At 43.3% G+C, this 24,540-nt stretch overlaps 1 protein-coding gene across 6 annotated transcripts in view; it reads right to left on the bottom strand.

Moving 5' to 3' along the window:
- LOC117354345 (sodium channel protein type 5 subunit alpha-like) overlaps positions 1 to 24,540 on the bottom strand; it is an 839,094-nt gene that overhangs the window by 97,349 nt on the left and 717,205 nt on the right. For 4 of the 6 annotated variants that reach the window (XM_033931710.1, XM_033931714.1, XM_033931715.1 and 1 more), the window contains one exon: positions 15,254 to 15,376. The exons of 1 other annotated variant lie outside the window; for it this stretch is intronic. In XM_033931710.1, coding sequence (XP_033787601.1) covers positions 15,254 to 15,376 — 123 coding nt within the window. Of the gene's footprint in view, positions 1 to 15,253; positions 15,377 to 16,246; positions 16,370 to 24,540 lie in introns of all 6 variants that reach the window. One more of the 6 variants, XM_033931711.1, reaches the window with a different exon arrangement.

A 24,540-nucleotide genomic window follows, 5' to 3' on the forward strand; every position in this document is an offset into this window, starting at 1 on the left:
ATGAAGGGACGCTGAGTTACCGAAACGGGCTTGGTTGAACCCGGCGACAGGGAATCTTTGATTGCAGTGTTTTCCTGGATGTTCCTGTTACACCAAGTTTTTCTGGGGAGTTTGCTGGGGGGGTTCTCAGAGTGGTTTCCTGTTTGATTTCACTTGTGTGATCATTATAATTATGTATTACTTTTTTATTACACTGATTTTCACCATTTTGTTTGAGCACATGTGAGGTATCCGATGATGGTGTGCTGGTAGGGGTTTGCTAACCCTCACCTTGTTGTTGTTCATTGCGCTGGAGGTTCTCCTCCCCTCGCTGACCTCTCACACTGAGGACACCACGCTTCACTTAAAATATTTTATATAAAAAATTTTATATATTCAAAATAGTGTATTTATCTTGGTGTTTATCTCCAGAATTCCACTTTTAGAACACATTGACTTATTAACTGCCTCAATGTTAGTGTCTTTTGAAGTTCCTTTTGGCAGTCTTTTTTGGAGTCTTTTTGTGTACACTGATTTAAACAAACAAAATAGGTATGGATCAAGAAAATCCATTTCCTTTTGATATCTAGCATAGTCTATGGAGTGAGGAAAACATCACTTCTTTTTGCTTGCTTAGAAGGATCATCAGTGATCAAATCTATGGCCCTTGATAACTGCCACTAAAGACTAGTAGTGATAGCCACAAGAGCTGCAGAGGCACAGTAGAATCCACTAAATAGTTATCCTCTGGAGAGCAGGAGAGGTGAGTCAATTAAATCTGCATTTGGTCCATAATCAAGGACATATCTCATGATGCCTAGAGGACAACTATTCACTGACTTCAGCGTTGATTGTACAACTCTGATGGCTTCTTCTGTAACTCTACGGTCACCACTTTTCAGAGTCATGGGCTTGATCCCCAGTGAGCCTGACAAGCAGAAATAAGTAAACCCACTTTGGCTAAGAACTAGGAATAAACAGGAGTCTACCTACCATGTTAAACTTTTTGACAAGCTGCCAAACAAACCTATCCCAGTCTTACTTTCAGATCACATAGCTGATGATAATAGCATAAATTTGAGACCAGCATCATTTCCTTTCTGTATTCTTCTTGGATTTCAGAGGGAGACAAGCTTGAGTTTGGAAAGTTAGATTTTGGAAGGAAAAGGAGTGAAAATCAAAAGGCTTAGAGTACAGAGAGAGAGAAAACAAATAGCCCACAGAGGGGCTAGAGAGGGGTTAGTCATTGATTGAGTTGTGTGTCAGAGAAAAGTCGGGTCTCTAGTGCAGAGCAAACACCATAGAACATAAGAACATAAGAATTACCGCTGCTAGGTCAGACCGCTCACGCGGCAGCCCTCGGGTCAAAGACCAGTGCCCTAACTGAGACTGCGTATGTTCTGGTTCAGCAGGAACTTGTCTAACTCACCTGGAGGGTGTTTTCCCCTATGACAGGCTGTGGAAGAGTGTTCCAGTTTTCTACCACTCTCTGGGTGAAGAACAACTTCCTTACTTTAGAGAGTGCCCTCTTGTTCTCCCTACCTTGGAGAGGGTGAACAACCTGCCCTTATCTACTAAATCTATTCCCTTCAATACCTTGAATGTTTCTATCATGTCCCCTCTCAATCTCCTCTGTTTGAGGGAGAAAAGGCCCAGTTTCTCTAATCTTTCTCTGTACTTAAACTCCTCCAGCCCCTTAACCATCTTAGTCGCTCTTTTCTGGACCCTTTCGAGTGTCTTTCTTCATGTACGGCGACCAGTAAAGGGTTTCACCAAAAATGTAAAGAGCACTGCCAGTGTTAGCGCTACTTTACCCCTCTCCTGGTGCTTCTGAGTCTTCCTGCCAATGTTAATGCTGCTATGCCCTTCTTCCAGTCACTGTTCCCCCTAAGCTCAGTGAAAATCCTCCAACTGCAGTTCTGTCAATGGGAGGAGGGTGCACTAGATAGATTGTGAGCCCACCAGGACAGACAGGGAAAAATGCTTGAGTACATGAATAAACTCATGTAAAACCATTTTGAGCTCTCCTGGGAGAACAGTATAGAAAATAAATAAAATAAAGATATTTGTATGCAGAGGGTAACAGTAGGTACACTTCAGTTCCCATGGATTCCAATTCACTCAGGTTTTCAGGATAGTCCTAATGAATAAACATGAGACAGACCAGCACACAGTGAAGCAGCATGCAGGCAAATCCATCTCACGCATGCATATTAGAGATATCCTGAAACCCAAGCGGATTGGCATGCACAAGAACTGGAGTTTGCTTACTTCTGCTAATTACAGAGATAGCATGCACAGAATTGTATTCCTTCATGTAGATGGTCTTTATCAAACTAAACAAGTGAGTAATTAAAGTTACTACAAGGAAAGCGGGGCAAATCTGGGCTTTCTTTTAACAGCATTTAATTATCATATTTGGTAATGACTGTTTACGGCATGGGATAAGAATATCAAAGTTTAAATAAATGGGAGAAATTTTTTTTTATAAATCTATTCACCTACTTAATAATATAACAAATAAAGTGAATTAAATTATTTAAAGTATGTACTATAATATTAAAAATAATTATAGAGTGCTCAGTGTAATATCTTATTCAAAACCAACAGGTTAATAGAATGAAGATGTATTAACATTGCATCATTGCACTCACCTACCTAGGGTTGGTAGGTAGGTGAGTGCAATGATGCAATGTTAATACATCTTCATTCTATTAACCTGTTGGTTTTGAATAAGATATTACACTGAGCACTCTATAATTATTTTTAATATTATAGTACATACTTTAAATAATTTAATTCACTTTATTTGTTATATGGGATAAGAATAGGCACGAATCCAATTTTAGAAATAGCAGTTGGCTTGCTTGTTCATTAACACTTTAGCCAAGGCTTTAAAGCCATAATCCAGCAGGGATTTTTATGCTGTGGTGATGTAGTAAATCTGACAAAAGAAGACTCCTGATATTATATTAGAGATAGTTAAATGTATAGTATAATGTAATTCTCATATACTCAGAATTGTGTGATTTGGCCAAGAGCCGAAGCTCCACGGGACGTGTCGAAGTGGAAGAAGATATTTTCTTTCTCAAGGGACCCTCGGCCACAAGAGGGCACCCGCTCAAACTCAGGGGCGGAAAATTTCATGGCGACACCAGAAAGTATTTCTTCACAGAGAGAGTGGTTGATCATTGGAACAAGCTTCCAGTGCAGGTGATCGAGGCAGACAACGTGCCAGACTTTAAGAATAAATGGGATACCCATGTGGGATCCCTACGAGGGTCAAGATAAGGAAATTGGGTCATTAGGGCATAGACAGGGGGTGGGTAAGCAGAGTGGGCAGACTTGATGGGCTGTAGCCCTTTTCTGCCGTCATCTTCTTCTATGTTTCTATATAGTGTTTGGAATAGTGAATGGTGTAAAAGGGTTCTATTGAAAAGTTAAAAACGTTTTACTCAGTGGCAAAAAAAGAGAAAAATTCTCACTTAACTTTTGGGGTTTCTGCAGGTCCCGACATGGACCATGTTTCAAAATTCTTTTTCAAGGAACCAAAAGTAAGAATTAAACAGCTTGAATGCCAGACTATTCAAAGTGAAGTTGGTTCAAATAGTGCTATTCTGTTGATAAAAATAAAAGCATAGATTTAGGGCTCCTTTTACGAAGGCGCGTTAGGGCCTTAACACGCAGAATAGCGTGCGCTAAAATTCCACGCCCGCTAGCCACTCCTGCCTCCTCTTGAGCAGGTGGTAGTTTTTCGGTTAGCACGCGCTAATCCGATGCCTGCGCTAAAAAACGCTAACGCACCTTGGTAAAAGGAGCCCTAGGTTTCAACAATCACAGTGCAAAAAGCTATTTCAGTGCAAACTTATTTAAAGGCAACAAAGGGTGGGTACCTGTCATGTACGAATGGCAAAGTGAAAAACTTCTCTGGCTTCTTCTTTCATGTAATGGCCAGAGACGCCGACACAGGTTTAAAAGGCAGTGTAGTGACGTCATTCTGTACTGCACGGAAGGACGTGCACATCAGCTGAGCACGACAGAATGTCAAAGGGAAAAAGGAATGGGAATTACAAGAACGCTTGCCATTCTATCTATGCTTTTATTTTTATCAACAGAATAGCACTATTTGAACCAACTTCACTTTGAATAGCCTGACATTCCAACTGTTTAATTCTTACTTTTGGTTCCTTGAAAAAGAATTTTGAAACATGGTTCATGTCGGGACCTGCAGAAACCCCAAAAGTTAAGTGAGAATTTTTCTCTTTTTTGCCGCTGAGTAAAACGTTTTTGACTTTTCAATAGAACCCTTTTATACCATTTACTATTCCAAACACTATAGGCGCTTTGGCTCTGGGCCAAATCACACAATTCTGATTATATGAGAATTACATTTTACTATATATTTAACTATCTATGATATAATCAACAGACTAATATAATATTAGGGTCTTTTCTTTTGTCATATTCAGCTAATTTGACTCCCTATTTTCGTAGCATTTGTTAACTACGCTTCCCTACTTCCGCTATTGTGATGTAGTAAATCTGACATTTCCTTATAAAACCTTCAGCAAGTATTTGTTCCCACTAGCAAAAATATATCAATCCAAATTCAAGCATCATCCCCTGGATTCTTGGGTACAGCGGGGAAGATGAGTAGAACAATTAATGAGTTAAAGAGGTGCCAACAATCAATAATTGCAGTTAATTAGCATCGGTTCGGATTTGCACATGCATTTGGCCTAGTTGCTTTCCTATAACATCTGCATCTAAATTTCATAGGGTGCTACTCAAAAGGGGGTGTGGTCACAGGAGGAGCATTCCCAGAAATTAGGCACAATGTTACTTGGAATTTGCGCACCCAGCCGGGTGTGAGGATTTACACCAGGTTTCCGCGGGCTTAATTCCTCATGCCCAAACTTGGGTGTGGAAAATCGCTCTAAGCACTGTTCTATCACTTAGCATTAAGGTCGCTTAGTGCTAAGTGATCTTTATAGAATTAGCGCTTAGCATGGATCTTAATGACGCCATTTAGAGTTCAGCTCTAAGGGCCAGGTTCTATAAACGGCATCTAAGCATGCCTACATTGTAGGTGTTGCTCAGTGCGGTTGTCAATCAACTACTAGGGACGCAATTCACTAAACTTTTCTCCTTGCACATTGACTAGCTGACCGATCAAGAACAAGCGACTGGTGAGGACCAGTCGCTTGTGTAAAAAGCTCCTCTCCTCTCTGCCTAGACCTGCTCTCTGCCTGCCCCGACTCTCTCTGCCTCCCACGGCTCTCCTGCTCTGTGCCGGGACCTGCTCTCTGCCTGCCCCAACTCTCCTGCTGTCTGCCGCCCTTTCCCGCAGTGCAAGCCCATGGTTTTAAAGCGGGGCTGCACTGCGGGGAAGGGCAGCAGAGAGCAGGAGAATAAAAAATTCCCCCCCCCCTCGGGGCCCAACACGTACGTAAAAATTGGGAGCAGAAGGAGTGCTCAGTCCCTCCTGCTCCATAGGCCCGATTCCCCCCACCAGCCCACCGCACCCCCGACCGGCCCACCCGTGGTCGGGCCAGCCGGACCAACCCCCCTCCCCGTACATTTAAAAATGTTGGGAGCAGGACGGATGCCCAGTCCCTCCTGCTCCGTAGGCCCAATTCCCCGACCGGCCCACCTGTGGTCGGGCCGGCCGGACCAACCTCCCTCCACAGCACGGAGAAACCCTTCCGAATCACAGTATCAACTTGATGTTTCGTAGTTAGAATTTTGATTGTGAAATGGATTGTATATTGCAAAGTGTTTGGAAACCCAGAAAAATAAAGAATTTCTACTTCACCAACAGATTTCCATCCCGCTTTAAAGATAAGGTAAAAAAAGGCATAGAGCAATCTGAGGCATCTAAATTGCTCTAAGTAATATTATTTTTTTTTCCATTTTGGTTCTGATTTGTAGTTCTTCATATGGCTTTTATTACAATCCATTAGCAGAACATACAGGGGTCCTAATGGCTTTAGCGTACACTAATGATTAACATGCACTAAATGCCATGCAGTCTATAAGAATATAATAATGGGCTGCATGGCATTTAGCATATGGTAATCATTGCGCACGCCTCAATAAAAGAACCCCATACAATCCTTGTGCTTTGTCAAGGATATACAAGGTTCTTACAGGAAATGATCCCATCATGCTCTAGGGCAGCTAGTCAGGTTATCTAGATTCCATAATGAATATATGTGAGTAGATTAGCATTCACTGATGGCAATGCATGAAGATTTCACATGTGCATATTCATTATTAATCTGCCAAAAACCAAACTGACTGGTATGCCTCAAGGGCCCAGTTGAGAACCACAGCTATAGGGATGACTTCTTTCAGTAAATTGCAAAACATCTGCCAAGTGTACCACGAAAAGTGACAAGCAAGAGGGTAATTTTATAAAACATTGCCTAGATTGAGAGCAAAAGGCACCCGTTTGCAACCGATTTTATAAAGCCATATAAACTTCTATTGGCCTTTAGGTGTAGGTGCACATAATATGCATAATTTTGCATATTTTATAAACTATAAAAGACAATTCTATATGTTGGCACATATATTTAGGCACCAATAGTGCATCTAACATAGTAACATAGTAGATGACGGCAGATAAAGATCCGAATGGTCCATCCAGTCTGCCCAACCTGATTCAATTTAAATTTTTATTTTTATTTTTTTTCTTCTTAGCTATTTCTGGGCAAGAATCCAAAGCTCCACCCGGTACTGTGCTTGGGTTCCAACTGCCAAAATCTCTGTTAAGACTTACTCCAGCCCATCTACACCCTCCCAGCCATTGAAGCCCTCCCCAGCCCATCTTCCACCAATCGGCCATACACAGACACAGACCGTGCAAGTCTGCCCAGTAACTGGCCTAGTTCAATATTTAATATTATTTTCTGATTCTAAATCTTCTGTGTTCATCCCACGCTTCTTTGAACTCAGTCACCGTTTTACTCTCCACCACCTCTCTCGGGAGCGCATCTGTGTTATAGAACAGTGGTACTTATACATGATACATGATTGGTGCCAATAATTAGATAGAAACATAGAATATGACGGCAGAAAAGGGCTGTAGCCCATCAAGTCTGCCCACGCTAAAGACCCACCCCCAGACTTCACCCGGCTAGAGATCCCACATACATATCCCATTTCTTTTTGAAATCGAGCACGCTGCTGGCGTTAATCACCTGCAATGGAAGTCCATTCCAATGATCGACTACCCTTTCGGTGAAGAAATACTTCCTGGCGTCGCCATGAAATTGCCCAGCTTTGATTTTCAGCGGATGACCTCTTGTGGTTGAAGGTCCTTTAAGAAAGAAGATATCGTCTTCCACCTCGATGCGGCCCGTGATATATTTAAAAGTCTCAATCATGTCCCCCCTCTCTCTACGTTCCTCGAGCGAGTATACTTGCAGTTTATTCAGTCTTTCCTCATATGGGAGGTTCTTGAGTCCCGAGACCATCCTGGTGGTCATTCGCTGAACCGACTCTAATTCTTGTTTAATTGGCAGTTAAACGTTTAAGTGCTAGGGACCATTTTATACACAATGGTCCCGATTCTATAAAAAGTGCCTAGATTGGGGCACCTACTGTAGCTGATCTCCACACAAAACTTAGGCCTCCTTTTACGAAACTGCGACAGCAGCTTCTACCGCGGGGGAGACGCGCTGAGTGGCCTGCGCTGCTCCCGACGCTCATTGAGTTCCTGTGAACGTCGGGAGCCGCGGGGGGCCCTTCCGCGCGGCTCCCCGCGCTAGAAACTGCTATCGAAGTTTCATAAAACAGGGGGGGTTAATTTAATTTGAATTGGCATAATTGAAAACACCTTTAAAGGCCAATGATAAAACCCCTCTTTTACAAAAGCGCAGAAGAGGTTTTTAGCGCCAGCTGGCACGCCGAATGCTCTGTACATAGAGTTCCTAAGAGCATCGGAGCAGCGCAGAGCATTCAGCGCACTGGCTAGCACCAAGAACCTCTTCTGCGCTTTCATAAAAGGGGGGAGGGGGATTTTAAAAATGATTAATTTAAATTCTGTGCGCCAATCGGTGCAGTATCTACAGCAAGGCACCTACGCAAAAAGTAGGCGTGGTTAGAGGCAGCGTTTAGGCGTGGAATGACGTAAGTGCCATTAGGCATCTGTGCCAAGTGCTGGTAAATTAGGCTAGGAAAACCCTGGCCTAATATACTGGCACTTAACATGATGACACCCACCAATACCTACGTCAAGTTGGGCACCGCTAGGTGTGATTCTATAAATGGCACCGTAATCTGATTTGTGTCCAAATACAGTGGAACCTTGGTTTACGAGCATAATTCGTTCCAGAAGTATGGTTGTAAACCAAATTGCTCGTATATCAAAGCGAGTTTCCCCATAGGAAGTAAGGGAAACTCGCTCTGATTCATTCCACCTCCTCCTCCCCACCCACGAGGCTACCGGCACTGCTCCATTCCGCCCCCCCTTGAGGCCACCGACACTGCTCCCATACCCCCTCTCCCCCCCCCGCGAACCGGCATCCCCCCCTGTGAACCGGCATCCTCCCCCCTGCTCGCATCGCCCCCCTCCCCCGTGATCCTACATCCCCCCCCCCCCGAGCACCGAAACGACACCCCTTACCCCGATTGGGCACCGGCACCAGCACCAGCGCACAGGACATGCCGGTGCCCGAAGATCCTCCCTCTTCTGGGCTGGGCTGGACTGGGCCTTGAGCATTTGCGCATGCTCAAGGCCTTCTGGTCTTGCTCTCTCTGAGATTCTGAATCTGAGAATCTCGGAGAGAGTGAGACCAGAAGGCTTTGAGCATGCGCAAATGCTCAAAGCCCAGTCCAGCCCAGCACAGGCAAGAGAGAAGATCTCCGATGCACCGTCCAGCCCAGCACAGAAGAGGGAGGATCTTCGGGCACCAGCACCGGCATGTCCTGTGCATTGGTGCTGGTGCCGGTGCCAGTACCCAATTGGGGTAAGGGATGTCGTTTCGGTGCTCGGGGGGGGGATGTAGAATCACGGGGGGGGGGGGGAAGACGGCGCGAGTGGGGGGGATGCCAGATCGCGGGGAGTGGCGCTCGTAAATGGAGTCAAACTCGGTTTCCGAGGCGCCAATTTTGCGAATGTTTTGCTCGTCTTGCGAAACACTCACAAATCGGTGCACTCGTAAACCAAGGTTTGACTGTAACTTAAAACCAATAATCTTAAAAACAATCCACAAAGGGTGTATAGAGTCACAAACCAAATAATGTATACAAGAAAAATAACCCAACACAGGCCGTGTTTCAGCAAAATAAAAATACCTTCCTCAGGGGTCTTAGCTACATTAAAGGCTTATGAGCTGTGCTGCTTGTTTGTAGCCTCCTAACTACTTGGATTTTGGGGGGACTTTAATGTTTTTATATTTAAGACAGCCAAGGACCCTATAAGACTGTACACACTCTTTGTGGATTGTTTTTATATGATTATTGTTTTTAAGTTATTTGGACGCTTATTAGATTACAAATTGGTATATCCGATCTTCTGTTCCACAGTCTTTTTTGTTGTTTTGCTGCTTCATCTCCTTTGTGGAACCTTTTGGTGCTATTTGGAGTTTGTTGTTTGTTTGTTTTTTTTTACCTTAATTTGATTGACATGCGGTAGGTGCTGTTTGCACAGCGCCTGACTTTTATAGAATCAGGCCCAGTGTGTCTAAATCACTTAGAATCTGGGGGCAAACATGTGGACAGTGCATGGACATGTCATAGACATTTCGCCAAGCAACTTGTACAATTTATCAAATACTAGTAGTTGCCCACAATGCATAGCACACTTGGGCATGCTCACATATACCAGCTATTGGCCTGCTGTAAGTAGGCATGTCTAACACTGGTGTGCCAATGTGGCTTTGCACTAATCAATAATAATAAAAAACTAGAGGCGCATGCGCTCTTAAAAATTTGTGCGGTGTGGCGCTCTGAGGTGTGCTTCTGTGGCAACATTCTAAACCTCAGGGCGCATGCGGGGGCTGAAGGCGCGCGACTGTGCTCTCCAAACCTGGCTCCAGCGGTGTAGGCGGCTCCAGCGGCCCTCCACAAACCTCCCGGCTCCAGCGGCGTAGGCAGCATTATAAACACGCTGCTTCTCCCTTCTACTGCCGATTTCCTCTGCCGTCGTCTCCGATGACATCATCGGAGACAGACGCGGCAGAGGAAATCGGTAGTAGAAGGCCGAAGAGCAGCGTGTTTAAAGTGCTGCCTACGCGGCTGGAGCCTCGAGGTTTGTCGGCGGTGGGAGGGACAGGAGCAGGCCAGATCGAGCAGGACTAGGCAGTAAAAGAAGGGGGAGGGGCCGAACGGAGCAAGGAAGAGAAGAGAAGAGAAGGGAAAGGGGGATGGGGAAAATGCTGCTACTGTTTCTGCACAGGAAAGGGGGGGGAGATAGGAGGGAAATGCTGTTGCTGCTGCATAGGGAAGTGGGATGGAAATGCTGCTGCACAGGGAAATGGGGAAAAATGACAGACAGATACCGGGAGGGAGGGAGGGAGACAGAAAGAAAGAAAGACAGGGGCAGGGAGAGGGCCAGAAAGACAGACAGAGAAAGGGGGCCAGAGAGAGAGTCAGCGAGAGAGGAAAAGGGGGCTGCTTTGGGGGGAGGGATGTGCTTGAGGCAAACAGCTTTGCTCTGGGGGGGAAGACAGAAGGGGCCATGGAGAGATAGGGAGAGGGAAAGGGGGCTGCTTTGGGGGGAGGGGTGTGCTGGGGGGGGAGACAAGGGGCCATGGAGAGATAGGGAAAGGGGGCTGCTTTGGGGGGAGGTGTGCTGGGGATAGACAGCTTTGCTCGGGGGGGAGGGGGAGACAGAACGATACAGACAGCGGCCAAGGAGAGAGAGATAAAGAAACACCCGTTAATGTAACAGGCTTAAAGACTAGTATTCTATAACAGCTTAGGTGCACCCTTAGGCCATTACAGAACTGGTGCTAAGCATGCCCTTTTGCGATACCTGAAATGAGGCAACAGTTTATAGAACTGCCACAATGTGCGTAAATTGTGCCTGTGCCCATGCTCCTTCCAAATTCTACCCTAGAACATGCCTATAGCAGCAGCACATTCATTCGTATGTAGGTGCAGCTTATATACTGACATATATGCACAAAAATTAACATATTAGATGATGGCAGATAAAGACCTATATGATCCATTCATTCTGTCCAACAAGACAAATTCTTAACGTGCGATGTGATATTACATATGAATATTTTATTTGTCCTTGCCATCTTGCATTTACACTATTTATTCTTTAAAATTAGACCCTATATTTTATTTCAAAGGGCAAAAGAGGCCCTTCATTATTATAAATACATTTGGTTAAGCATTGACCATGGGTTGAAACAACCTATAGAATCCCAAATCTGATTTCTGTTCAGTTTTATATATATATATATATATATATATATATATATATATATATATATATATATATATATATATATATATATATATATATATACACTAGTCTTTAAGCCCGTTACATTAACGGGTGCTAGAATACTGTTCACCCTCTATGTGCTAGAATACTGTTCACCCTCTATGTTGCCCCTTCCATTCACTGCCCTCTCTTCTCTTTCTATCTCTCTCTTTCTCTCCCATATGGCCTCTCTCCATCTCCTCCTTCCTTTTGCCTTGGTCTGGCATACCTTCTTCCTTCCCTCCAAGGCATTCTCTCCCCCTCTGCTCCCTTTCCTCATTTAACTACTTCATTGGTCAGCAGCAGCATTCACAATTCATTGCTGTTGCTGGCTTCAGGTCTTTCTCTCTGGCCGGTCCTGTCTTCATGAAAACAGGAAGTAGGCAGGACCGGCCAGAGAGGAAGGCCTGAAGCCAGCAACAGCAGCGAATTGTAAACGCTGCTGCTGCCTGAAGCACCCGAGGCAGACGCTTCTCTCCCCTCCCAGCCCAACCCCCGCTGACTCTGCGACCCTCCCAGCAAGATGACTTTAATATCAAACCTCCCTCCAGCGTTGGCAGTCGCTGCACGTTAAACAGGCTGCTTCTGCTTTCTTCTGCCGTTGAGGCTCTCTGTTGCGTCATTGATGACGTAATCAGTGAAGCGGCAAAGGGACTCAACTGCAGGAGAAAGGCCGAAGCAGCCTGTTTAACGTGCAGCGAGTGCCAACGCTGGAGGGATGTTTGTACCGGTGCAGAAGTGATATATCTCTCCCCCTCCAGTACCTGTGCAGCACTTTGCTGCGGCGCATCCTCCCATGGGGGGTGGGGTTGCACAGTGTGAGCGGGTGAGAGCGGCGATCTCCAGTTGGGGGGAGGGGGGTGAGAGCGGGGATCTCCAGTTGGGGGGGGGGGGTTTGCACAGTGGGAGCGGGTTTGAGCGGCGATCTCCAGTTGGGGGGGGAAGGGGGGAGAGCGGCGATCTCCAGTTGGGGGGGGGGTTTGCACAGTGGGAGCGGGTGAGAGCGGCGATCTCCAGTTGGGGGGGGGGGGGGTTGAGAGCGGCGATCTCCAGTTGGGGGGGTTTGCACAGTGGGAGCGGGTGAGAGCGGCGATCTCCAGTTGGGGGGGAGGGGGTTGAGAGCGGCAATCTCCAGTTGGGGGGGGTTTGCACAGTGGGAGCCAGGTGAGAGTGGCGATCTCCAGTTGGTTTTTTTTTATTTTTTTTGTTTTAAGTTGAAAGCCGGCGCTGCAGCTCCTCTCTCAATCCTGGTGCAGTTCGAGAGAGAAGCCGGTACCATTGACAGTGAGAGGTGGGGGTGAGGAAGGCCGCTGCAGCTGTGTAATTTTTTATTTTTATTTGAAAGCCGCCGCGAGCAAGTGGTGACGTAAAACCCGCGCATGCGCAATCATGTTTTCGCGACGGATCAGGGAACACGTTTTTTTTTAGTGCGTATGCGCGGCCTACCATTTTATTATATTATATATATATATATATATATAAATATATATATTCCATTTGCTCTAATATAAGGTACACTTTTTGCACTGAATAACTCTGCATATGACAATAGAAAAAGGGGTACAGCACAACAATGGGACGCTAAACCCCTGTTTTACTAAGGTGCGCTATGCGTTTTAACGCACGCTACATATACACGGGCGCTAACCGCTAACGCGTCCATAGACTAACATGCACGCGTTAGCGTGTAGCATGCGCTAAAACTCTTAGTGACACCTTTGTAAAAGGAGCCCTAAATTAAAAGGAACCTTCGAAATACTGTGGGGTTCTATGGATATCTTAAGAAGTCATTCCATGAGGTCATTGTATCAAAGGGCACTAATGTTTTCAGAAAGATTAACATGCAAAAAGCACTGTTAGTTAAAATTCATTAACATACAAATTTGTATCAATAAGGTAATAAGATGCAAAACAGCTCATTACCTGTGCACACACAAAAAATATAGAATACTATAAAACTCACAAATGGAACAGAGATACATTAATGGATAAAATGTACTGGGTTGTTTAGATGTCTTTTTACAAATTTTTAATGTATGAGATTCTAGGCTTTATTTCAAGATTGTTTCATATAAGCATTGGGCAAATATGTATGTTTCATGTAAGCTGTTGAGAATCGCCAAGATGGAGTGAGATATAAAAACTGTAAATAAATAAGTAGATAATTCAGTAGACTCTCAGTTAACCAGCACCCATGCCAGATAAATGTAGTTTCTGATTGCTCGAGAGTTACTATTAAAAATAGACCTAACTATACCCCACACTATGCCATACCATAAACTGTTCCAGATAAACTACCGGACATGTGGTAGGCAAAGCGTGGGCGTACTCAGGTGTTGTGTGCCAAGTTTACACTTAAATTTCCACCAGCAATTGATTTTATTTTCATTTAAGGTATTACAGCATTTCTTTGATTTTTTTTTTTTTTTTTGCTGGTTACTTGAGAGTTCTGTTTGCTAGAGGTCCGGTTAACAGAGAGTCTACTGTAAAACTGAACTATACCTCTAATAGGTGTGGGTATCTATCTGCATCAGCATCCACGTTAAGATGTTATCTTTAATGCTACTAGATTAAGGCACAACTTACTTGCATGTCATTGCCATGGGCTGTTAACACAAGCTAATTAATATGCATTAATGGCCAACGTTAAATGTTCACTGGCAATGTATTCACAATCATTAATAGTAAGAAAACTGAGTAACCCTCAAAAATTCCTTTCTATCAACTCATATATTTGGGGGGGGGGGGATCATCGGAAACCCTTGCAGTAATCCTTCATTGATCGTCATCGATCCTTTTAGTTATTTAATTAATTAATTTAGTTAATTAAAGGATCAATGACGATTCGGGAGCAGTTTTTCTGTACGAAACAATGAAGGATTACTGCAAGGGTTTCCGATGACCCCCCCCCCAAAAAAATAATATGAGTTGATATAAAGAAATTTTTGATGGCTACTCAGTTTTCTTACTATTAATTAATGTTAAATTTTAACACATTTCTGTTTATCAACCTTTGTGATACCCATAAACATTTTTTTTATACAAGAAGTCCTTCTCGTTTTTCCCTTTTGCTCAATTTTTAGGTTGTGACGGACCCTGCACTTCAGTAGCAAAGGCATTTGAAAATCTTCACTTTCAAATTATTCTTGCATTTTGGAAAGGTGACTCGCTATCATTGCGGTTCTGTGCACAACTTTCACTGTTCAGAGTTATTAAACTTTCTGCTCCAAAACATCTTTTACGGCTCTTTAAAAAGATTTGTGAGAAAATCATGCTAGCAGCCTACTTTCTCTAACCAGCAAGAACTCACAGGTAAGAGCATGCATGAGTAAAAAAATGAATATGCTCCGGAAAGTGAAGGAGGGTCAGGGAGCCATGCAGGTGGGAACCACAAGCACAAAAGATCTAACAGTATGTAACTAATCCTGGCATGCTGACTTAAAACTTTAATATTTCAGAGGAAAGTATCCATTGCTTTCATATGGTTTCCGATTCATTTCTAATAGAAAGGATATGTTTTGACAGGTAGTATAAAAATTTGACGACTGGGCACATTAAACTGGAAGCACCAGTCCGTTTTCTCAATATTGCAAATCCAATTCTACCCCCATCTGAAATGTTTTATCGCTTACTGCTCCATTCTGTGGTGTGAGATTAAGTGAGGACAGAAATCCCACAACAAAGAGGAAGCAACTGGGGAGTGCAAGAAAGACCAACATGATTTGCTCGTTCATACGGCAAGTTCATCCATTTCATTTGCAGGTAGACAGGAAACAAATGAAATGCGGTCCTGGGACTGTCGGAAATCGTTTCGTTTTCTCTTACCCTCATCCCTTCAAATCGTGACAGTGCTCTTAATGGTCTCAGAGCCCTGAGGGTTCTAAGAGATTTAATGGGACCCAGTTCGGACATCCCGAGTACATTAGCTATGAGGCTTATTAAAGACACCTGAATGGAGACACAAAGCAAGAGTCCAATCAATTAGCAGAGTCCTACCAGTGTCTTCTCTTATGTCTTATTCCTGAAACAAAAGAAAACAGATTACCAAAATGAGAAAAAAAAAAGCTGTTTGCCTGGGATAAAAATAATTAATACAGCAGGAGGAGAGGAAAAAGAGTCTTAGATTTGGTATACATAATTCCAATTTAACATGAAAATTGATATTACGTACTTGGATATGGAAGCTGAGATCAAATATTAGTACAATCCATCCTTGGAGCAATTAACTAGATGGGGGAAAGCAGTGATTGTAGATCTGAAAATCTGTTGCTCCTCCTCTAAATTTTTGTAGATTTCTTTTTTCATTAATTATTTTCTTTTCCCAGAAATAGAAAAATAATATTTTTGGCTGCTGTCTGCTGTTCCTAATATCCATTGCTCCAGTGTCCCATTGATGGACCGTATTTTGCGTTATCTCAGCTCCACTATTTTGCTTTCACATTTATTTCTAAAGCACATAAAAGCTTTTTTTAAATGGAAAAATGTAGATATTTTTCTGTTGAAAATTGTCTCCAGATTAAGACTGCAAGGTTTTACAATTTAAGAACAAGCACTATAAACTATTTTGAGTTTGGCATTTTTAAAATAATAACCTGCCATTGATAATATTTTTGCACTATTATATTTTTAGAATGAATTATGTATACGGCTTAAACCTATGACTCTTTATCTTTTAATTTTCAGGCGATATCCAGAGAGATCCAGAAGTTACCTACGGAAGGAACATTTCACATTAATAAGTCATCTGTGTAAATAAAATGAGCATTAGGACAGATATATACTCTAAGTTCATTCACATACTCTGAAAGTTACCCTTACCCTCATGCCTTCAAATCTGGACAAGGCTCGAAGAGGCCTCAGTGCCCTCAGTGTTCTGAGAGATTTCATGGAGCTCAGTTGATCATACTTAAGAGCTGATGCCATCAAGCACACAACTGAAATCTGTGCAGATCAAATGGAATTCAGTATTACCATCTGGTTAAAACAAGAGAAGGCAAGGAGCACACTGGGTCCTACGTACAACAGAGATGATATCCATAGGCTGAACCTCATAGCATGATGACATTCCCCAAAGAAACAAACACTTCATACTTACTGATCCCGGAACCTAAGAAATGGCTTCGCTTTTCCACATTGCTTTGTTTTCAAAAACCAGTTTTGTTTTGTTTTGGGTTTTTTTTGGGAGGGGGTTAGTGACGTTTGTCCTAATGCATTTAACAGGACCTGCTGTCACCTATCTCTGACCATGTCAGTATTCTTTAAGGGCCCAGGAAAGAAAAATTTAAAAAGTTGGAAGTAGATAAAAGGAGTTTGTGGATAAGTATGTTGTCATAATATGCTAAAGGCCGTATTTAAGGAGAGTGTATTTGTGTGTGTGCTTCAGATAGGGAAAAATTCCCACAGAAAGTCTTGTGCATGTGGGCAACACCTAATTATGAGTCCATTAGTGTACTACTGAAACACAATGGGGAGGCTCAGCACAAGGAACAATGAATCACGTGGAGCAACCGATAGGAGAAAGTGGATTTTTCAGGGTCAGCCCTACTGAGCGGTGTAGCTGGCTGGGAACCCAGGATGTCCCAACTGATATGGAGATGGAGGCATGTCTGGAAGCCAGCCCATTAAACATATGACAGAGCTGTAGAGACTAGGGGGACACAAAAGCAAAAAGAGTCCAACAGAACTGCAGTAATATGTCAAAGAGTAAACAAAACAGAGAACTGCAGAGATGATGTACCAAAAAAATCCAAGTCTTTAATCAATAAGTAAGCAGTTTGCATCCAGAGAATACGGTACACATAAGGTAATAAACCAGGACCTGACACGGTCCGTGTTTCGAAAAACACTTCTTCCTCAGGGGTCCTACAGCATAGTACTGTGATGGAGCTTACCGGATTCATTCTTTATCTACTAAATTGCACTCTGTTATACAGTTGCATACCAAATGCTTCCCTATAATGTGGTTTTAATACCTTTAGGCCTCCTGAGGAAGAAGTGTCGAGACCAGGGGACAGACACAGCGACAAGGATAAGGAACAGGCCGCCACAGGTGAGACCTGAAAGATAGACTTTTGTGCCTTATGACCCTACTTTGTTGAAGTTTTAAATTCAAGGTCTAATTTGTTCTCAGTCAATCAAGACTGAAGAATGAGAAGTCTGTGGAACCATTCTGATCAGTCCTTACTAGCCTTAGGCTTTCTACTTTTGAGGAAAGACCGACTCAAAACACTTCTTTTTGGTATACAATGAAACAAGTCTGACATAGGAAGCAAGGCTTCACAACGTCTGATTTGCAATTTCTTCAGTATGGAAGCCCTGTTGGAAAGATTTGAAAATACACAAAGAGAAAAGAAGGATATTTGTTTTCTTAACTTTGGGGACTTAAGAATAGCCATACTGGACTAAATCAATGGTTTAGCCCAGTTTCCTGTTTCCAACAGTGGCCAATCCAGGTCACGGTGCCTGGCTTTAACCCAAATAGTAGCAACATTTCACGCTACCAATCCAGGGAAGGCAGCGGCTTCCCCCACATCTTCTGAATAGCAGACTATGGACTTTTCCTCCAGCAACCTTTCCAAACCTTCTCTGGCAACGAGTTCCAGAGCTTAACTAAGTAAAAAGTATTTCCTCCTCGTTGTTTTAAAAATATTTCTACGTAATTTCATTGAGTGTCCCCTGGTTTTTGTACTTTTTGAAAGGGTGAAATATCGATTCACCCTTACCTGTTCTACACCACTTGGGATTTTGTAGACCTCAATCACATCCCCCTCCCCCCCAGATGGCTCTTTTCCAAGCTGTAAAGCCCCAGCCTCTTGAGTTTTTCCTCGTACGAGAGGAGTTCCAGCTCCTTTATCATTTTGGTCCCTCTTCTTTGAATCTTTTCTAATTCTGCTATATATATTTTTTAGATATGATGACCAGAACTATGTGCAATACTCAAGGTGACAATGCAGCATAGAACGATATACAGGCATTATAATATTCTTGGTCTTAGTTACTATCCCTAGCATCTTGGGGGGGGGGGGGGGGTCCCACATTTTCCACAGCAGCACCCTTAGGCAGAAGATTTCAGAGCAGTGTCTACAACACCTAAATCTTTTTCTTTGGTGCTGACTCCTAAGGTAGACCCTAGCATCTGGTAACTATTACTTGGATTATTCTTCCCAAAGTGCATCACTTTGCTTTTGTCCATACTAAAATTTCATTTGCCATTTCGATGCCCAGTCTTCCAATTTCCTAAGTTCCTCCTGCAGTTTTTCATGTCCTCAGGTGTTTTGACAACTTTGAATAGTTTTGTGTCATCTGCAAATTTAATTATCTCACTTGTTCTTCCAATTTCCAGATTATTTATAAATGTGTTAATTAGCACCAGTCCCAGCACAGATCCCTGAGGCACTCCACTGTTTGCCCTTCTCCACTGAGAAAAATGGTCATTTAACCCTACCCTCTGTTTTCTGTCCAATAACCACAACAGGACACTGCCTAATCCAGAAGAAAACATTACCTTCTATCCCATGACTTTTTAATTTTCTCAAGAGTCTCTCATGAGGAACTTTGTCAAAAAGCTTTCTGACAATCTAAGCACAGTTTACATCAGTTCTGGAGGATTAGTACATGACAGAAATAAGAAAATTAGGGTTAAGGAAATGAGGCAGGATTTTGGGGCAAAGAATTCAATTAATAGATAACATTTAAGACATTAGTAGTATAATGGGTACACCTCATGTCAAACTGATTGACAGGTGAGATAAGATAAGGATCGACCAATCAGCGTTCACTTCCGGGTTAAGCCCCGCCCATTGTCCCGCCTTAGTTTCCACCCATGGCCCCGCCCTAGTCTCCGCCCATGGCCCCGCCCCTCCCATAGGAATGAATGGTGGTAGCCCCGCCCATGGCCACACACCCCACCCATGGCCCCACCCCACCCTTCACCTAAGCCCCGCCCCTCCCATAGGAATGAATGGTGGTAGCCCCGCCCATGGCCACACACCCCGCCCATGGCCACACCCCTCAAGCCCCGCCCCCACCCCTGTCCCCACCCCTCAAGCCACGCCCCACCCATGACCCCACCCCCTCATGTCCCGCCCCGGAAATGCACTTTTGATGACATCACCGGAAATGGGGGCGTGTTTAACCCCGAAAATACGCTTTCTGATGACATCACCGGAAATGGGAGTGCCTGCCCCCTACCGGAAATGCGCTTTTCTGATGACATAGGCGGAAATTGGGTAAATGACGCGGCGGAAATGCGCTTTTCTGAACACGTAGGCGGAAGTAGGGTAAATGACGCGGCGGAAATGCGCTTTTCTGAACACGTAGGCGGAAATAGGGAAACAGACTCAGTCAAAACCCCCACCCAGAAAAGAAGCGTCTTTATTTTAACAGTTTTTAGTTAAAAGACAGGGTTTAAGAGCTCACAGATAGAGCAGATCACAAAACAAAAGGCATTCACAAAATCTTTCCTGTTTTTAAAACAGAGTAGGGGCAGAAAACAAACGAGAAAAAAAAAAAAAATAAAAGTTGCATTTGCTTTTAACAACCTTTTCAGTAGGAATTCTGAGCTAATGGTTAATGGGTCAGCTCCCCTATTGTCATGGTAACAGCTGATAAGACCCTTGCAACACCCCTCCCCCTGATAAAACCAAGGGGAGAGATGTGGAAGTGTGTTTAAACATGTCTGAACTTGTCCCGGCCCCTACTGTTGTCTTAACAATCTGAAAAAAAAAAAAAACACAAAAGCAGATGTCACCTAACAGGGCTCTGTTAAAAAAGGCAAAAAGTCTTTATTGAAGCAAATTTATTATGATCCACACGCGGCAGGAAGCTATGGAGGCATTAACCCTCTACTTCAAGCGGCTAAAAAAGAGTGATATAACAGCCCGGAGAAAAGATGTGGTGGATTGGGTCACCGGTCAAAACGCATACAATTTACACAGACCGGGTAGTATCCATTTAAAAAGAAATAAAACAACAGACAGTGGCAAAGTGACTTAGTCAACATGTCAGCCTTTGCCCCCCCCCCCCCCCTTATAACAACGGTTACAAATACATCTTAACGGTAATAGATAACCTGTCAAAATATGCACGGGTCGTTTCTTTAAAAACAAAAACCGGTCGTGAAGTTACCGAAGCCTTTGAAACAATATTTAATTTAGGGCGTACATCTGAAAAACTTCAAACAGACAAGGGTAAAGAATTTTGTGACCCATAATGATGTTAAAGCAGCTGTAGTGGAAAGATTTAACAGGACTTTAAAATCCATAATACCTTTACTTACCAAGACGTCCTACAGGCTATGGTGTACATCCGTATGGGCACGCGTTTCCGGTTGCCGCGCGGCGGCACACGTACGGCACAAACGAAACATAAGTTTAACCCCCACCCTGACAGGTAACACCCCCGGAAATACGCTTTCTGGTGACATCACAGGAAAAGGGAGTGCCTGCCCCGACAGGAAATGCGCTTTTCTGATGACATAGGCGGAAATTGGGTAAATGAAGCGACGGATATGCGCTTTTCTGAACACGTAGGCGGAAACAGACTTAGTCAAAATCCCCACCCAGAAAAGAAGCGTCTTTATTTTAACAGTTTTTAGTTAAAAGACAGGGTTTAAGAGCTCACAGATAGAGCAGATCACAAAACAAAAGCAGATGTCACCTAACAGGGCTCTGTTAAAAAGGCAAAAGTCTTTATTGAAGCAAATTTATTATGATCCACACGCGGCAGGAAGCTATGGAGGCATTAACCCTCTACTTCAAGCGGCTAAAAAGAGTGATATAACAGTCCGGAGAAAAGATGTGGTGGATTGGGTCACCGGTCAAAACGCATACAATTTACACAGACCGGCTAGAATCCATTTTAAAAGAAATAAAACAATTGTGTCAGAAGTTGACAGACAGTGGCAAAGTGACTTAGTCGACATGTCAGCCTTTGCCCCTTATAACAACGGTTACAAATACATCTTAACGGTAATAGATATCCTGTCAAAATATGCATGGGTCGTTTCTTTAAAAACAAAAACCGGTCGTGAAGTTACCGAAGCCTTTGAAACAATATTTAATTTAGGGCGTACACCTGAAAAAACTTCAAACAGACAAGGGTAAAGAATTTTTAAATAAGTCTCTGAAGAATTTATTAAAACAAAAAGGTGTTAGCCATTTTGTGACCCATAATGATGTTAAAGCAGCTGTGGTGGAAAGATTTAACAGGACTTTAAAATCCAAAATGTGGAGATATTTTACAGCCCATAATACCTTTACTTACCAAGACGTCCTACAGGCTATAGTGCACAGCTATAATTATAGTTTTCACAGAACGATACAGGCGAGGCCTGTAGATGTGACACCCTCAAACTCTTTGCAGATTTGGAAAACAGTCTACGGCAGTAACATCAAATGCGATCCCACCAAGGATCTCTTAATGAAAGGAGACCATGTAAGGCTATCAAAACTTAAAGGAAGATTTCAGAAAGGTTACGAACAAACATGGACGGATGAAATATTTATAATAAAAGATGTTTTAAACAGGGGTCAGAGAACAATATACAAGATACAGGATTACGATAGCGAAGCTATACAAGGTTCTTTTTATCCTGAAGAATTACTAAAAGTCAAGCCTCTAGAGGACAGAATATACCATATCGAAAAGGTTCTAAAGGTAAAAGGAGGGGGTAAGAACAAAATTTGTCTCGTGAAATGGAAGGGGTGGCCTGATAAATTTAACAGTTGGGTGAAGGCCTCAGAGATTCAAGACATCTGATTTTGTCTTTTGAAACAGCACAGAGAGAGAAAAAAACAAAATGAATGACGGTGGCTTTTATATCACATTGCCTAGCAATGCTTCGGCAGCTATGTTTCCCCGTAATACCAGCTCTAATTTCACCATACAAATAGCTAGGCCTTTGGACTTACAGGGGCCGTGGGAAGCGGGGCTGGTGGAAATACAATACCCACATACTTGGGAAAATATTAAGGAAGACATAAAGTACGTTGTCACCTCTGCAGAAGGAAATGTACGCCAATTTATAATCAAGAGTGGATATTATGCGACCATGGGGAAGTTATTGGAAACCATGAATCATGATATTAGAAGCGCCTATGAGTCTGAGAAACCGCCGAGAATCATATATGACCCCAATACGCGAAGAATTCATGTAAAATCAGAGGATAAGTCTGTTATTTCTACAAGGGGTGATTTGGCAACCATTTTGGGGGTAAAGGCTAATGTTAATACAAGGCTTTCTCATTTCCCAGCAAATATAGAGGCCGGCTTTAATACCCTCTACGTGTACACCGATATTGTAGAGCACCAGTTAGTAGGTGACCATTTTGTACAACTGTTGCGCTGTGTTCCAGTTCTAGGGCCAGTGGATAAGTTTATCACCCTCACGTACGATAAACCGCACTATGTACCTGTGAACAAGCAGCACATCGATACCATCACATTTGAAATAAAGACGGATCAGAACAGGAACGTCTCATTTCGTTACGGGAAGGTGATCCTTAAGCTTCACCTGCGACCCAGGAAGACTGTAGTGTTTTAAAATGTTGGTGTCTAAAGATTACGGAGACCCCAAAGCATACAAAAATTATTACACAGCACAAGCCGGTTATGGACTTTCAGGATATCACGGAACCCCTGTCATGTACGGTGCCGGTGTAGGTGGCGTATTTCGTAGTCTCTTTAGAAAAGCAATACCGCTTTTGAGAAGGGGTTTTGAAATTATTAAACCACATGTGAAAGGAGCCGCAAAAAACATAGCTAAAGATGTCATGGGCCATGTCGCAACAACCGTTCTAAATAAAATAAACCATTCCGCAGAGCAGGCGGGGTCGGGTCTGGCTGTGGTTAGACGGGGTGTTAAAAGAAAGAGGACCCACCCTCAAGAGGTTCTGCAAGGACCTCCAAAACCTTTTAAAAGAAAGAAACCTCAAGGTAACAAATCACAGAAGCTATCCAGCGGATCCAAGAAGAGAAGGACCCGTTCTACGAAACGTGATATATTCTAAAAAACCATGGCTTTTGTACACAACGGCTCTGAAGAATGCGTTAAATCAGAACTAGATCTGTTTGAGCTATCCCCAACCCAAACCAGTATCGAAAAAAGCATCTATGTGGAAATACCACCATTATCAGCTTTATCGGAAACAGCACCTTTGGACTTCTACATAGCGGGGCACGGTGAAGACTACATTGATTTAAACAACACTCTCCTGCATCTGACCTGTAAAATTGTGAAAGAAGACGGTTCAGACATTGTACGCAGCCGCCAAAGTAGCCCTGGTAAACTACCCGATTGCATCTATTTTTAGCCAGTTGGATGTTACCCTGGGAGACCAGCTGATTAGTCAGAGTAATAACTGTTACCCCTACAGAGCCTTCATAGAGCTGATCCTCAATTACGGTGAAGGAGCCTCAAATCACAGTTCACAAGCGGCCTGTTTTATAAGGATACAGCCGGACATCACGATGTTAGAGATATAGGTGCACGTAATGTGGGTTTTACCGAAAGGGCTCACTTTACAGCATCTAGCCACAAGGTGGAACTGTTGGGACATTTACACAGCGATCTATTTTTTCAAGAAAAGCTACTCATCAACGGCGTAGATCTTAAAATAAAACTGTCACGTAACAAAAACTCTTTCTGTTTAATGAGCGGTGATGCTGACCAAAATTATAAACTCCTTATCTTAAACGCTGCCCTCTTTGTAAAGAGAGTTAAAGTGGCCCCTGGAGTACGCTTAGGACATGCTGAAGCTCTACTGAAAGCTAACGCCAAGTATGCGATAGACCGTGTGGGGTTGAAGGTGTTTAGCATACCGGCCGGCTCCCGAGTGACTAATCAGGAAAATCTCTTTTTGGGGCAGTTACCAAAGCTCATCGTGTTGGGTTTTGTGGATAACGACGCTTTCAGTGGTAATTACGCTAAAAACCCTTTCAATTTTAAACATTACGATATTAATTTTGCAGCTCTGTATGTAGATGGTGAACAAGTACCCCGGAAAACCTCTACAACCTGACTTTGAAAATGGAAATTGTGTGAGAGAATTTTTGCAGCTTATTCAAGCGACAGGTAAACACCTGAAAGACAACGCCCTCCTGGTTGACCGTCA

The sequence above is a fragment of the Geotrypetes seraphini genome, chromosome 2 (assembly GCF_902459505.1).
Source record: "Geotrypetes seraphini chromosome 2, aGeoSer1.1, whole genome shotgun sequence".
In the NCBI taxonomy this organism is placed as follows: domain Eukaryota; kingdom Metazoa; phylum Chordata; class Amphibia; order Gymnophiona; family Dermophiidae; genus Geotrypetes; species Geotrypetes seraphini.